General features: G+C 33.1%; 2 protein-coding genes across 8 annotated transcripts in view; one reads left to right on the top strand and one right to left on the bottom strand.

Annotated features, from left to right (window-relative positions):
• Rbcn-3A (rabconnectin-3 alpha) overlaps positions 1 to 9849 on the top strand; it is a 42388-nt gene extending 32539 nt beyond the window's left edge. For 4 of the 7 annotated variants that reach the window (XM_085185082.1, XM_085185080.1, XM_085185083.1 and 1 more), the window contains 13 exons: positions 181 to 283; positions 719 to 898; positions 1447 to 1628; positions 1933 to 2041; positions 2855 to 2938; positions 4265 to 4325; positions 4466 to 4713; positions 4806 to 4875; positions 5066 to 5140; positions 5485 to 5702; positions 5887 to 5992; positions 6201 to 6297; positions 6700 to 9849. In XM_085185082.1, the coding sequence (XP_085041208.1) occupies positions 181 to 283; positions 719 to 898; positions 1447 to 1628; positions 1933 to 2041; positions 2855 to 2938; positions 4265 to 4325; positions 4466 to 4713; positions 4806 to 4875; positions 5066 to 5140; positions 5485 to 5702; positions 5887 to 5992; positions 6201 to 6297; position 6700 (1534 nt within the window). In that variant the 3' untranslated portion in view covers positions 6701 to 9849. Of the gene's footprint in view, positions 1 to 180; positions 284 to 718; positions 899 to 1446; positions 1629 to 1932; positions 2042 to 2302; positions 2360 to 2854; positions 2939 to 4264; positions 4326 to 4465; positions 4714 to 4805; positions 4876 to 5065; positions 5141 to 5484; positions 5703 to 5886; positions 5993 to 6200; positions 6298 to 6699 lie in introns of those variants that run through there. The other 3 variants (XM_085185081.1, XM_085185084.1, XM_085185085.1) reach the window with 3 other exon arrangements.
• A 365-nt stretch (positions 9850 to 10214) lies between these two features.
• Positions 10215 to 14681, bottom strand: IleRS (Isoleucyl-tRNA synthetase). Its single transcript, XM_085208210.1, has 4 exons — positions 14462 to 14681; positions 14274 to 14379; positions 13717 to 13918; positions 10215 to 13634 (listed from the first exon to the last, which is right to left on the bottom strand). Exons 1-4 carry the CDS (start codon positions 14587 to 14589, stop codon positions 10435 to 10437), a joined length of 3636 nt encoding a protein of 1211 aa, XP_085064336.1. The 5' UTR covers positions 14590 to 14681; the 3' UTR covers positions 10215 to 10434.

Raw genomic sequence — 14681 nt, 5'->3', positions numbered from 1 at the left:
AAAAATGCGTTTGAAAATTTAACATTTTCAAATTTCCTGCGATTTTGATGAAAGCACTAGACACCTACTAGATGTTGCTTTGCGGTGATAACGTCAGTTGTTTTGTAAATACAAAATGGCGTATGACTGAAAGTTCCGTTTATAAGATTGTTATATTATGTTATTTTAACAATTTTATAGGTGCCTTTTGGAAAAACACAACACCCCTTTCAATACAGCGTTGTATAGCACGGCACCGGCCCGGCGTTTATGGAATTTCTTAGTACGACAAGAACAAGTGCAGGTTGTATATTTTCAAATTTAAAATTAAATATTGTTTTATTTAAATAAAACTACACATAATTCGAATTTATTAAATCAACCAAAAAAAACCAAATTCTTTCACAATTATTTTTGTTACATTCTTTCTAATAAAAATTAAAAATCAAATCAACTTTACGCTGTATACCGCACACAGCAAGGTAGGCGGATTGAACTCAGTGTTCAGACACTCCGTTCCCCACATTCCGCCGAATTCTAGAGGCATTGCGTGGTAAATCGCGGAACTCGACGGCGTTCTTTTCCTCGTCACAAGAGCGAAGAAATGGAAATAAATATTCCATTTCCTCGAGTGGTGATCGAACCCACAACCATCACATTACAGTCAAACCCTTGTACCACTGCGCTACAACAGGCCTCGTTTTCTTTCTAATACCTCCCCTTATTCAATACTTCACAGGAAGTATTCATAAGAGCAGTATTCTCCCGTCGTCGCACTCAATCTGTATCGGCTGAAGCGCATGGCGTGGACGGGCGAGCTGGTTGTGTCCCTCAACGAGGACACGACGACGATCTGCATAGTCCTGTCAGGATTATACACAAAGAACAGGACTCTATCGCTGCTTTTTGTCTTAATAGAGTAAGTGAATTGGTTGTGTATACATCTTGGATAGTAGAATAAGGCTGATGTTGTGAGAGAAATATGTATATAATATTGTTTTGTTAATATATTGCTGTATTGCAGTATTTGACTCTAATTAAAATATCTATATAAACATGTAGAATTAATTTTACAAAATAATATGAAAGTTTAAAATGTTTAAACTGTATTTTAAATATGTGAAAAGGCAGCCACCGTGACAACAAACCTGCTAAGTGAGTGAAAAAACAACGTTTTTCACTAACATAGGATATTGTTTGTGTAGTAAAATGGTAAAATAAAAAAAAATGTATATAATATTAAACGAGTAGTTGTTTAGTATTATGATAACATGAAGTATTAATAGCAATATATATAAGTTGAAATAAGAGTATAAGAATTTAGATTTAGGTTTATGAGAACATATTACTTACTGATCAGAGTTCCTCTACCATTTCTAAGAGGGACGGATTGGAGTCCTGAATCTTCGAGTTTCTTATCTTAGTGTAGAATAATACTTTAAAGTACTAAAAATAATCAACTACCAGGTAGGTGGAGGTCTTCTAGCCGTAGCAACGGCTCGTGAAGTGCAAGAGATGGATGTATCTCTTCTGCTGAAAGGCGGTGCATGTTGGGCGGAGGACGAATGCGAGGTGGATTTACTTGCTCTGTCCGCCGATCCCGCCGCTCTACCTGATACCGGGTTCTTGCTTATACAGCATCATGATAAGTGAGTGTTTCCTTATTCCTATATTAAAAAATGTTTTTTACGCTATCTGCAGTATATTACTATAGGGATTTTAGGAAAAAATAACACGGTGACAAGACAAAGTATCTTAGCGCTAGAGGTATCTTAGCAGAGAAGGGAATCCTGCTGCATGCGGGATATAGCGTGAAGTTGGAAAAAAAAACATGTCTGTTAAAATCTAAAAAAAGCAATAAAAATATATTATTATAAGTTCAGAGCTATTTGCATATATTAATTTGGACACCAAATTGTTTTAAATAATTATTACTTAACTCTTTCTAAATAGGCAAAATGGGGGTTCGGTTCCCGGAACTGGCAACAGCTCCCCACTCAATCCGAACGCTCCCGTAGCTCCAGTGGGCATGGCCAGTCAGACCGGAAGGGGAGCTAGTGTGGTAAGAAACATTTATTTAAGCTTGTCACTAACAAAATGTTTTAGTAGTGCATTCGATTTAAAGAAAAACATATATACTAATTGTGACAATTTTTTAATCATCATATTCAACTAATAAGCTAGTATAACATTATATATAATTAACTAATGTTTTTATTTATTTATTAACATACTAATACCTATGTCGTGTTTTTAATTTAAAACAAAAAGAAAGAGGTATATTTAGAAAAAGAAAAGTATAATAAAGTCTAAAAATCCACAGCACGAGCGAAGGGCAAGCCAATCAAAGCCAACTGGCCACGAAGCGTACGTTGTCACAGTACGTGCACGATGTATTAACTAACATGTCTTTCTGAATGAGCGAATGAATTTTCACGCTGACTGAAGCACAAAAAGCGCATAATATGTTTTGCGTGCTGTTTAAATTATTTTTTTAATTTGTGCACGTAATTTGACTATAAATGTCATTATGTTCACTTCACTCATTCACTCATTCAGTTAGCACCGGGCAGTTGAAATGGTGTGGGTTTTGTGTATGTTTATCAAGTGACGTCGCGTGCAGCCTAAGCGCTTCGCTTACATTTCTCTAATATCTTAACGTACTAAAACTTTGCCATACATTGTTTATAAATAGATATAAATATATATTCGTTCTATAGAAAATAGCTATTCGGAAATCATCAGGTATTTTTAAGCAACGTCATTTAAATCTACATCTACGTAGGATTGTCTATTTTGTAAGGTATTAAATTGTGAGTATGAATGAATATACGCGAATGTAAGAGGCATGTGCGTAACCGAGTGTTGGCCGCAGGTGAAGGGCTTGCAGTTCCCGGGTTGCCACGACGCCAAATACTGTCGCCTGGTGCTGCATCGCTCGAAACTTCTCATGAAACCGGTCAGTGACAACCACATCCTGATACCCCCACCCTCTCAGGCCCTACCCTTTCCCCCGACCCTGTTCTTAATAGAACTTGCCGAAAAATATTTGTATTATCTCCCTAGGTTCATTCCCTACAAACCTGTAGCGCTATACAATTGTTATGCATGACTATATCTTCATCAAAGTTATATCAAAATATTGAATTTGCTTTCTTTGTGAGATATAATATTACAGTAATGCTTAATATTGACATCACTTCTGTGCTATCGCGCTTTCGCATTAAAATATAAACAAATGTTCACAGCATACGAGTTCAATGCTTGACTGCTTTAGGCTATAATTTAATATTTTAAAGAGAAATAATATTAAATTTGTGAAGTATAGTCATAATTCAAAATAGTTTCTTTGAATAAAATGAAATATTCCATTAATTTTTATTATTTAATGTAATATTAATATTGTATGAAAAGTGTTGCATAGCGCTACATGTTATGTAGAATATCAGTACTTGACTTGCACATTCTGGTCCCTATTTAGTCCTTTATCCAATTCACACCTGTTTTTTATAACTGAATGTTACATCCTCCGCAGTGTTTAATGGTCTTCATTCGATATTTTCTATTATGTTTTTTATTTGAAAATTTATATTTTATGTTTCATGAGCCAGTATCATTAGTTTCTTTACCTTTTTTGGTTTCGATCGTTGTTGTTTTATTTAATCATCTCATTGTAGAAATCCAGGACTTACATAATTAGGAATAAGTTAATTTTTATTTCAATTGTAAAAGTTTTTCTTGTATAGTATATGTATATAGTTACAAAGCTTGCTGTTCATTGTTTTATGATTGTATTGCTTTCCATGTGATATGAAAATAATAATTTTCTGCTTATTTCTTATTTTTTTAATTTTTTTTTATCATAATTATAAAATTCATGACTTTATTTTTTTGTTACTAATTTGACTCATTAAAATATAAAAAAAATGAATGAAGGCCGTTCATGGCGTAGTGACACTAGTGTGTGAATTTTGGGTTCGATTCCCATTTCCATTTTCGAGAAAATGGTGTATTTATTAAACGGTTTTTTAATATTTTCTTTTGCTTGCTCTGCCAAGGAGACTAAAAGCGGCGTTGAGTTATTTCGGAATTTCGACGGAAAGTGGGGAATATAGTATCCTAATACTAGGCTCCCTTTGCCTACCCTGCTATTTGCGAAATGAAAAAATGTGAAGCTGAAAAAAAAATTTGCTTTTATAAATATTGAAAATTTAATTTATAATAATTTTCGTCTATAAAAATTTAGAAGTATGTTACGTTTTTTTTTCTATTCATTTTTATTCAGGTACTCAAACATAAAATTGATAATATCAAAAGAATGGCAGCTCATCCTTCACAACCTTTGTGTAAGTTTTGCTATTATATTTATTATTAAAAATTTGTTGATAATGTTTATACATTAACGATTAGAAAACTTGTAATACAAATTTAATAAATATGTGTATTAAATATTTATCGATTTAATATCCCTTATATATTAACATAGATTTAACGGGTGGCGCCGATGGTTCAGTACAACTGTGGGAATGGGGGCACCCATCTTGTGTTTGGTCCCCCCGCGCTCCTGGGGCCTTCGCCAAAGTAACGCGGGTTCGATTTTCGGACTACGGCAACAAGTTTGCAGCATCCGATGCAGATGGAAATTTGGCATTATGGCAATTACATCCTTCCTCTTCTACTCAGATTTCATCTGGCTCTGTCAGTCAAGCGCATGCATCGCCCAGACCGTTCTTTGTGAGTTTGTCTTAGAAATATTTTTTTATAAATTTGGCTTAAAGTTGTCTTTTTTATTATTGTAAGTTAAATTGTATTTGTTATTTTTGCAGACTCATCAATGTCATAGCAAAGGGATCAGTGATTTTGTGTTTCTCGGTTCTTGCAGTTTAGTAGCAACAGGTAATACAAATATATAAAAAATGGAATAAAAATATTACGAATATTTCTAGACTTAATTGACGAAACAAATTTTCGGTACAATGCTAGGATGGATATAAAATCAACAGTTATACCGAAAATTATATCAAAATTATAATTAAGTATAGTTTCAGAAACTAAGTAATATCATTATTTGTATTTTATGTTACAGCCGGTCACAGTTCCGAGAGTAAGAATGTTGCCATATGGGACACCTTGATGCCCATCAAAAAGGCATTAGTAGTTTGTGAGTATAATTTCAATATTATTTTTGTTATAGTAATAGTATAAAGCTGGCTAATATAAAATCGTTGGTTGTTATGATATAAGTTTTTATTATTATAACATAATTATTTTGAAAACATAATGCTTGTTGGGTTCGATTCCCGAGTTTTGACTTTGGACATCAAAACAACAAACGAGAAAATCTAAAACTGGAGATTTATTATAGATATATTATAGAAAAAATCTTACAATTTTATATGTGTTGTTCATTTTATTCTAAATACACTCGTCAACTAAGTTTCTCCATTTTTAGAAGTCATACTTCCCGTCTCGTAAACAACTAAACGTGTGCGCGTGTGTGTTTAGCGTGGACGTGCCACGAGGGCGGCGCGGCGTGCGTGTCGTGGGCGGGTCAGGCGGGCGCGCTGGTGTCGTGCGGGCGGCGCGGCGACGTGCTGGTGTGGGACCTGCGCGCGCGCGCGCCTCGCCACAAGCTGCACGCGCACCACGCGCCCATCAAGTGCGTGGCGCTGTCGCCCAAGGAGGACTACTACGCGGTGGGCGCTGCGGACGGTGACATTAAGGTATATATTACGTCACAATTGCTGAAACCTATAAAATAAACTTTTTTTGGTTCGTCTACCTTTTACATAATGCCTTCGTGAATAGGGTACACTTCAGTACTTGTACACATGCGCCAGCATTAGTTGATTAGTTTTACAATTACATATTTTAATTATTATTCTTTTTAAAATAAATCTATTTCAGGTGTTCTCATTAGCAACGCATCAGTTATTGCATACGTTTGCGGGCGAACACGCGAGAAGCTCTTTCTTTAAACACATTGGGCAAGGAGTTACTCAAATTCACATAGGTATGAAAGTTATGTTTATTTTATTAACGTAAACGTTTAATGTTCCACATTACTTATTGCTTGCCATTATAATCTCGAACGTTGCTGAGTAATCAGCAAACATATACATTCAATATATTATAAAATCTTTCTTTTTCGATAACGATAAAGTTTAAAGTAGATATCAAAATAAAAATTGGTAGTTAATTAAAATATATATATATTTCAGACGGCGCAGGGCGTCTGTTCTCGTGCGGCGCGGACGGCACCATGAAGGTGCGCAAGCTGCCAGAGCGCGACACGCCCGTGCACCACTATACCACATAGTAAGTGTTTTTGCCTAATTTATAGTACGGGCGACGAATCGTGGCCGCTTTAGAATTCAATTATCTGGAATAATGCGCATTGTTGACTCCGTAAACAAATAGTTAAAAGTAAGACGTTAAAATAACTATTTATTTAATTTTAAACATTGCGTCGCCATTAACACCCGTCAGCCTCCTTGCTTCTCGTTTATATACACTTCATTCGTTTCATTCTCTCTTTTATATATACATATATATATATTTCTAATATTAAAACACTTCACTTATTTATATACTGTTAAATATTTTGCATAAAATGTTAAAATCTTAATAGTTTCTCATAATAGACAGTAAATACAAGCAATAAAATGTAATTCTTTTTTTATTTAAAATAAATAATTTCCACCGTTACTTTCATTCCAGGTATAACGCAGAGTAGATAAAGTATAGATAGCGTGTGGGCGAGGGCCGCCATTGTGATGTATTTATCCTTGTTGTTGTATTATATGATTATGTAGACTAGTCACTGAGTAGTGTGTTGTATTTAGCCTAATACAAATGTTTATGGATCTATAAGCGTTTATTATCATATGTTATCCTGCTGTTTTGTACCCTGCCCCTTCATGTTGATATTGTCATGCATACTTGTGTTTCTTCTTTCTGTTATATTTGTATACATCTTTTCTTTAAGTCACACTATATTTAGCTTAAAGCAGGGTAATAAGAGGAAACTTTGTGTTAGGACACTCTGTTTCCCCACTTTCCACCCAATTTTCAAAATATTGTGTGGTATGTGGTGGAACTCAACACCGTGCTTTCTCTTCTTACTAGAACGAAGAAATTAAATTATCCCCAAGTGTTAATCGAATCCTGATGGCCTCACAATACTATATTTTGTTAGGATATTTTCTCTTAATAGTTTTTTCTTTATCTAACTATGATTTATTATTTTAAAAGCATGTATGACAGTTTCAATATTAAACACCCACGAGCCGAGTAACAAAATTGATTAAACTATATATTATGTTTATTTATATTGTGTATAGCTTTTTTTATTATTGCAACATATCAAATATTTTGTGCCATTTTAATGATTGATCTTACTCGAAAGATTTTTTTACAATGTCCTAATAAAATTTAATATAATTTAGACATTTTGTGATGACTTTTTGTAATTTAAATATCTTGTCTCGTGTGGTATAAATAGCTTTATTTATGAACGGGCGGCGGCCTAAGAGAGGATTAGTTTATATGAGGTGTTTGAAGTGCAATAATACTTTTGCAATATCGACTAAAAATAATAATATTATATAATTGTTGCTGTTATAATGCCAGAAATTATATTATACATCAATATTAAAGAAAAATCATATTTTTCTTATTTCACTCGTTATGTGTAACGAATAATTCTTGCGAATTTAAATAATAGTAAAAAATACAAATGTATTTTTCAGATATAAGTAAATGTGATTGACTATTTTTGTATAATGGATGGTGTTCTGTGGTTATTATTTTTAGCCGATTTGTGACTCGATGTTTAAAGCCTTTTATTCTAAATATCTATATTAATAAGCTTTTAAGAGCACGTACTCCTCATATGTTTATAACTTGTTGCATAATAACGTATTTTTGGATTCACCGTATGTTTGTGTCGTGGCTTGATGAGATAGACGTAGCTACGAATGTCCTCTAGAATTGAGTTGTAATAAGTGGTTTTCTCATATATTATAATTCCAAATATATAATTGTAAAACTATATGCAGCTTAAAGCGATTTTCTCTTTCAAGCCTATTATAGAAGATTTAAAATGTTCATTAAACGATATACTGAAAGTCTACCTATAGACTATATAAATATTATTTTCTTAGCTACGCCTATGCTTTATACGTGTAATGTTAAATATTTAACTATTGATATGTAATCAAATTATTAATCGAACGTTTTAAAGACATTCGATCTAAATAATAAACTTTTGACCCCCCCGCCCCCTTCCTTAAAATCGCACTCCCTATAACGTTAGGTGTAAGTGTTCTTATAACTGTCTTTAATGTAATGTGATACTTTCGACATCACACGTCCAATTTATTTTCTAAAAGCAATACATTTTAAATCATGTAAATGTAAGCAATAAAGCGAATATATATATTGCACTCTGGTCATGGGCGTATCTAGACATATTCTACAGGGTGTCCTCTGGCCTCCAGTGGTTGTCATGGTTTATAGAACACGAAATCTAAATATTTTATGTATACAGTTGTGTGTTTATAAAGGAAAAAGAAAATATATTAAATTAAAAAAATTCCAAACTCTTGGTTTTAGATTTGACTGATCGTTTTTATTTTTTTTTAATACTGAAAATTCTGAGATGGACATCAAATGATTCTGGGGTGGGCACGCCCCCATTCCTACGCCCCTGGTTCTGGTTAACAGTATTATGAATCACATAATGAATGAACGTAAACTGCGATATTATTTTTAAATCTATTTTACACATGCCATTTGGTATTTTATTCCAAAATTGTTTGAACTATTACTAATAATGAATTATTTATTCTTTATCTATTATTTTATTAGTTCTAGATAAAATTTATTTCTTTAGATAAGTATATAATTTTTTTTTCTTTAAACTTCTGATTAATATTTGTGTACACGATAGGTTTAACTCAGCATTTTCTCTTTATTTATTATTAATGTTAATCCTTTATAATAGCATTACGACGACTTTTGTTATTATTTTGTGTCCCATGTTATTGTATTGCAAAAGTAAAAATAAAAACGAATATTTTCAAATATAGAGCACGTGGTATCGTATATTTTATAGAATATTTGTAATGTAATTTGTAATTATGTCAATAATTTTCTGTTTTAATTAAATTATTTATAATGAAATATTGGCAAATCAAATATCCTGTTCAGACAGACAGCTCTTCCGGGGTGATTTCATTATTTTAATCAGTTAACTACTTTTAACTTTCTAGGTTAATTTATTATTTATTCGCCAAAGTTGTGTGTACTACGCGTACATTAAAAAACTTTCCTTTAATATGTTACCAAAAGTTTAGGTCCTATCTGATTTATGTTCGCACAAGAAACATACTATGTGCCCCGATTAAACATTTTTTTTTTGTAAAAATATATATATTAAAAAAAAATTACATATACAATTGTTTTGATTAATAAGTTTTTCGTTTAAATATATTTCGTAAACGTCTTGTGTCTTTCCAATTCTTTAAAAAAGCTAAATATGTGTTTCTTTCTAATATTTTGTGAGCAACACATTAGAGATTATTATAATCTGAAATTTGAATGAATTTGAATCGGCTTAAATATGCATTTTAGTGAAATAAAATAAATAAATCAAAGACAACCTACTATCTGCATCGAGCCGTAATTTCACCTTCCACTATATACTATTATGTTCATAAATCAATTAAAATGAAATATACGTTATAATAAGTATTGTAAATCGTATTCTGTAATTGTATCTGTTATAATTGAATTATGGACAATGTCATATTTAATGCTTATTTTGTTTTATTTATGAAAGAATGTTTAAAATAAAGGTTAATTTAAGCAATGTGTTTCATTTTTAATAAATCAGCTTCGCGTTTTATGCTGCACACAACGTTATAGATTAAGACAATCTGTTTCCCATTTTCCGCCGAATTGTAGAAGTTTTGCGTGTCGAGTGGCGGAAATTAACGCCGCGCTCTGCTGCGCACCAGAGCGAAGAAATAAATTTAAATGAATATTTAATTTCCTCGAGTGTGGATCGAGCTCACAACCAATCACGTCACACTCATATCAAAAACTAGCAAATATTTACTTCCATTAAAATATTGCATAGGCTGATGTCCATGAAAAATCATAGCTAATTATATAGGATAGGAACTTCGCAAGCAAAAAAGGGTCCTTATATCAAAATCAACACAATAAAATATATTATCTTGAAGATATTTATTCAAATAAATTACATCGTGAAGCTACTCACTACAGGATAGATGGGAAAATACTGTAGTTGGTACATAAATAAACCTATTCACAAGCTTTGACTAGGCAAAGTAAGCTTTAAGCCAAAATAAAAGCGTAAAGAATTTGTACACACGTAACACCACTTATGCATACATTTAACATAAAAATAAAACAGAAATCGTGTTTTTATTTAAGCTTTTTATCAATTTCAGTCGCCTCAATTTCCAAGCATGTCGAAATGAAATTAACAGCTTGCTTACTATTAAAAGTTGTTTTTCCTTTTGGATTCTCCACGAAAAGTGTTGCAGTCTTCTTACCATTTTCAATATTAACAAACTTGCAGTATGGGCTGCTTTGGGCGTCAGCATCTGCAGGTTTGGTTGGTGAAATAATTATTGTTTTACCGTTTAACTCCCTCGTATTTCGGACAACGGCCCCATCACACCATAATGTATAATTCATTCCATACAAACCAAATAAATTATCCACTTCCTTATGCAGATGATCCAACTGTATAAATTTATTGTCTTTTCCTTGAAGTACAATAGTTCCCTGATTTGAACTGACTCCGAAGCGGGGTTGTAAACTTTGTACAAGTACATTGGCCCAAGGTAAGGCCGGTACCTCCACTTCTTTACGCCAAGTGATGAGTAACTTCAACTGAGATCCTTTCAGTTCTTGAGTATCTTCAATAATAACTGGTTTCGACGCTATAAGTTCCTCGAGCTTTACTAGAGGCGCTTTTACCGTACTTTCGATTAAAATACGATGAGATTGTATAATTCTCATAATATCACTTGTTTTTGAGACAGAGAAATAGACATCGACTTCATCGGTCGGCACCAAACGGGCTTTCTTTCGGAGTTTTTGTACCCTATTAATGATTTCCCTTGCAAATCCTTCATCTAACATTTCTTGATCTGGAGTGACATTAAGCAAAATTAAAACATCATTATCACTGTGAGCTTCATACTGATCATTTCCTGTAGCTTGGAATATAACTCGAACTTCTGATACGTCTATGCGCTGTCCTACAAGCTCAACAAAACCATCAGCGACGAGCTTTTCACATTGTTCATTATTAAGGTCTTTAAGCGCTTGTGTAACAGCTTTAAAATCACCTTTTAAGCGAGCTCCAAGAATTTTGTGATCTGGTTCTGCCCTCAGTTTTATACCATATTTCTCCTTGTCACTCGACAATTCAATGTTTTTTACGTTCATTTCCTCTAAGACATATGTGAGTAAAGATTTAATATCATCCAAGTAGGTCTGGTCTTGATGTATGACTACCATTTCTGGAAGAGGATATTTGATAGGAATAGTTTTTCTATCTCTTAAAACTCTACCTAGCTCAATGACTGATTGCATTCTTTGTACAGCTCTTTCGATATTAGTATCAACTAAATCTAATCGGGGCTCTGGTATCATATTAAAATGAACACTTTCCAACGAACTTTCTGATAGAAGCCGTCGTAATGTTTTATACATTAGTTCAGTTAAAAATGGTGTAAATGGCGCCATTACTCTTACCATATCAAATAAGACGCCAAATAATGTGTCTAATGCTACTTGGCAATCAGTAATTCCGTTTTCACCCTTAAGTCTCTTTCTATTCATTCTTACATACCAGTTTGTAAGGTGATCAATAAATTTAGTTAATCTTGGCACAACCGTGTATAGTCTATAAGCCGCCATTTCTTTCATTACAAAGTTAATCAATGATTGAGTGAAAGAAGTGATCCATTTATCCATTACATTTTCCCTGACAGCTTTGTCATTGTACACATAATCTACTTTATCTTCTTGAACAATTCTTTCAACATTTTGCATTAAAAACCTAAAGGCATTATACCATGGCAGGAAAACATCTTTAATAACATCTCTTACGCCTTCTTCTTTGAATCGCAGATTTTCTGCTTTAACCACTGGTGAGTTTACAAGGTACAGTCTTAAAGCATCAGCACCATACTTTCCAACAACATCTAAAGGATCTGGATAATTTTTCTTTCTTTTGGACATTTTCTGCCCATCTGATGCCAGAATCAATCCATTTGCGATTAAGTTTTTGAATGGAGGTTTGTTAAACAATGCAGTAGATAAAACAATTAATGTGTAAAACCAACCTCTAGTCTGATCAATGCCTTCAGCTACAAAGTTTGCTGGAAATATTTCATCAAATTCTTTTTTATTTTCAAAGGGATAATGATTTTGAGCATAAGGCATAGATCCTGACTCAAACCAACAATCAAATACTTCTGGGACTCTTCGAAGTGGTGGTTGCCCTGGCCTTGCAGAAGGAATTTCTAAATGATCAATGCTTTCTCTGTGCAAATCTGTAATTTCTTTGCCAGTCAAAGAACTTAGCTCTGCAATACTTCCCACACAGATAACTTCCTGCTTATCACTGGAAACCCACAAAGGAATAGGAGTGCCCCAATATCTGTTTCTACTTATAGCCCAATCTCTGGCATCTTTTAACCAATTACCAAAACGTTTTTCTTTAACATATTCTGGCACCCAGTAAGATGCTTCACTGGCTTTCAGCAGATCTTGACTCATCTGTTCCACTCTTACAAACCAAGATGGTACAGCTTTATATATAAGTGGGGTATCGGAGCGCCAACAGTATGGATAACTATGTTTTATCTGTCCTGACTGAATGAGCCTATTACTTGCTTTAAGGTAAGCTATTATGTTTTTATCAGCTTCTTTAACATGTTGCCCGAGGAAATCTTTTACTGGATCAACAAATCTGCCACTTGCATCAACAGGACAAATAATTTCTTGATCTCTTCTAACAATTCCATGAGCTAAAGAAACTCTAAAGTCATCCTCTCCAAAATAAGGTGCCTGATGTACTATGCCAGTACCTGAGTCATCAGTAACATAACCATCAGTAAGCACCTGGAATGCATTGGGGCACTTCTCCACAAAATAGTTGAAAAGGGGTGTATATTTTAAGCCTTTCAATGTTTCACCTACAAACTTATCCACAATTTCAAAATCATCTACATTTTTAAAGATTGCTGGAAATCTGGCTTCTTGTAGGACATAACACACTCCTGTGGCTTTCTCTTTCACTTTAACATAAGTAAGTTTTGGGTTTACACAAAGAGATAAATTGCTAGGAAGAGTCCATGGAGTTGTAGTCCAAGCTAATAATGAGAAACCTTTTTCAGTGGGGAATGAAATAACAACAGCTGGATCTACTACATCTTTATAGTTTTGCCCAGCTTCAAAGTTAGATAGTGGTGTTGAACATGTGGTCGAGTAAGGCATTACCTTAACACCTTGGTACACCAGACCTTTATTATAAAGCTCTTTAAATACCCACCAAACTGATTCCATGAATGAAGGGTACAAAGTTTTATAATCATTTTTAAAATCTGAAAAATAAATACAAATATATATTTTACTTATATTATAAACTTCATGTATATTGAAATAAAATTATGTACAAAATATTACCTATCCATCTTCCAACTCTAGTAATTATAGTTTCCCATTCAGTGGCATATTTCATAACAATTTTACGGCATTCAGCATTGTATTTGTCAATACCCATCCTTTCTACATCTTCTGGTCCTTTTATTCCTAAAGTCTTATCAATTTCAAATTCAACAGGTAATCCATGACAATCCCAACCAAATCTTCTATCCACATGATATCCCTAAAATTTATTTAATTAGAAATACTTGTTTTCTAGAGATATGACTATAATAAGATCTTAGTTTTTCACGATTATTACACATTTTAAATGGAATTATTTAACCGGATTAAGCAGGCGATGGACAAATGCCATAAATATAATTCATTAATGCAGTTAAATAGTTTCATATTTATTTATAAATTAAAAGATATGCATTTAACAGTAGTGTAAGTAATTTAAAACATCAAAGTAAATAATTAAAATTAAATGTTTAATTATTTGTGTTACTTAATATTTATTTTTATATATTTCACAGCTACTAAAAACACAATATAATAAAATAATTTAATCCATTTTATGGAAAATTGTCTCTTACTCTTTGGTGAGCATATCGGGTGACAACATCTTTAATAGTTCCTGCAAGGATGTGCCCATAATGCGGTAAGCCGGTTGCAAAAGGAGGTCCATCATAAAACGAATACCTGCAAAGCAAAAAATTATTTATACTTTCTTTGATTTGTCTACATTTACATTACTGCATCATCAAAGGTTAGAACACGTTACTTGGGTTTATTCTTAGATTGCTTGAGACAACTTTGAAAAGCATCGATTTTTTTCCAAAACGCTAGGACATTTTCTTCTTCTTTAGAGAAATCAATGTGTTCAGGTACTCTATCCACTTTTTGCGACATGATGAAATATCGCTTTTAAAGCTTCCACGCAAGAATCCACGACATGCCACAACTTTTTTAAAATGACACACTGGTCTCTGACATTAATGAGA

The sequence above is a fragment of the Heliconius melpomene genome, chromosome 4 (assembly GCF_056956725.1).
Source record: "Heliconius melpomene rosina isolate 202511_hmr_F chromosome 4, ASM5695672v1, whole genome shotgun sequence".
NCBI lineage: Eukaryota > Metazoa > Arthropoda > Insecta > Lepidoptera > Nymphalidae > Heliconius > Heliconius melpomene.
This window is presented reverse-complemented; position numbering and strand designations above follow the sequence as displayed.

What these genes read in the sequence shown, in the direction of transcription:
- IleRS (XM_085208210.1), bottom strand. Translation starts at nt 14,589, where the DNA reads ATGTCGCAAAAAGTGGATAGAGTACCTGAACACATTGATTTCTCTAAA. An exon ending in CAATCTAAGAATAAACCCAA is followed by an intron (nt 14,380 to 14,461) that starts GTAACGTGTTCT and finishes TTTGCTTTGCAG; the next exon opens with GTATTCGTTTTATGATGGAC. An exon ending in TAGAGTTGGAAGATGGATAG is followed by an intron (nt 13,635 to 13,716) that starts GTAATATTTTGT and finishes TTTATTTTTCAG; the next exon opens with ATTTTAAAAATGATTATAAA.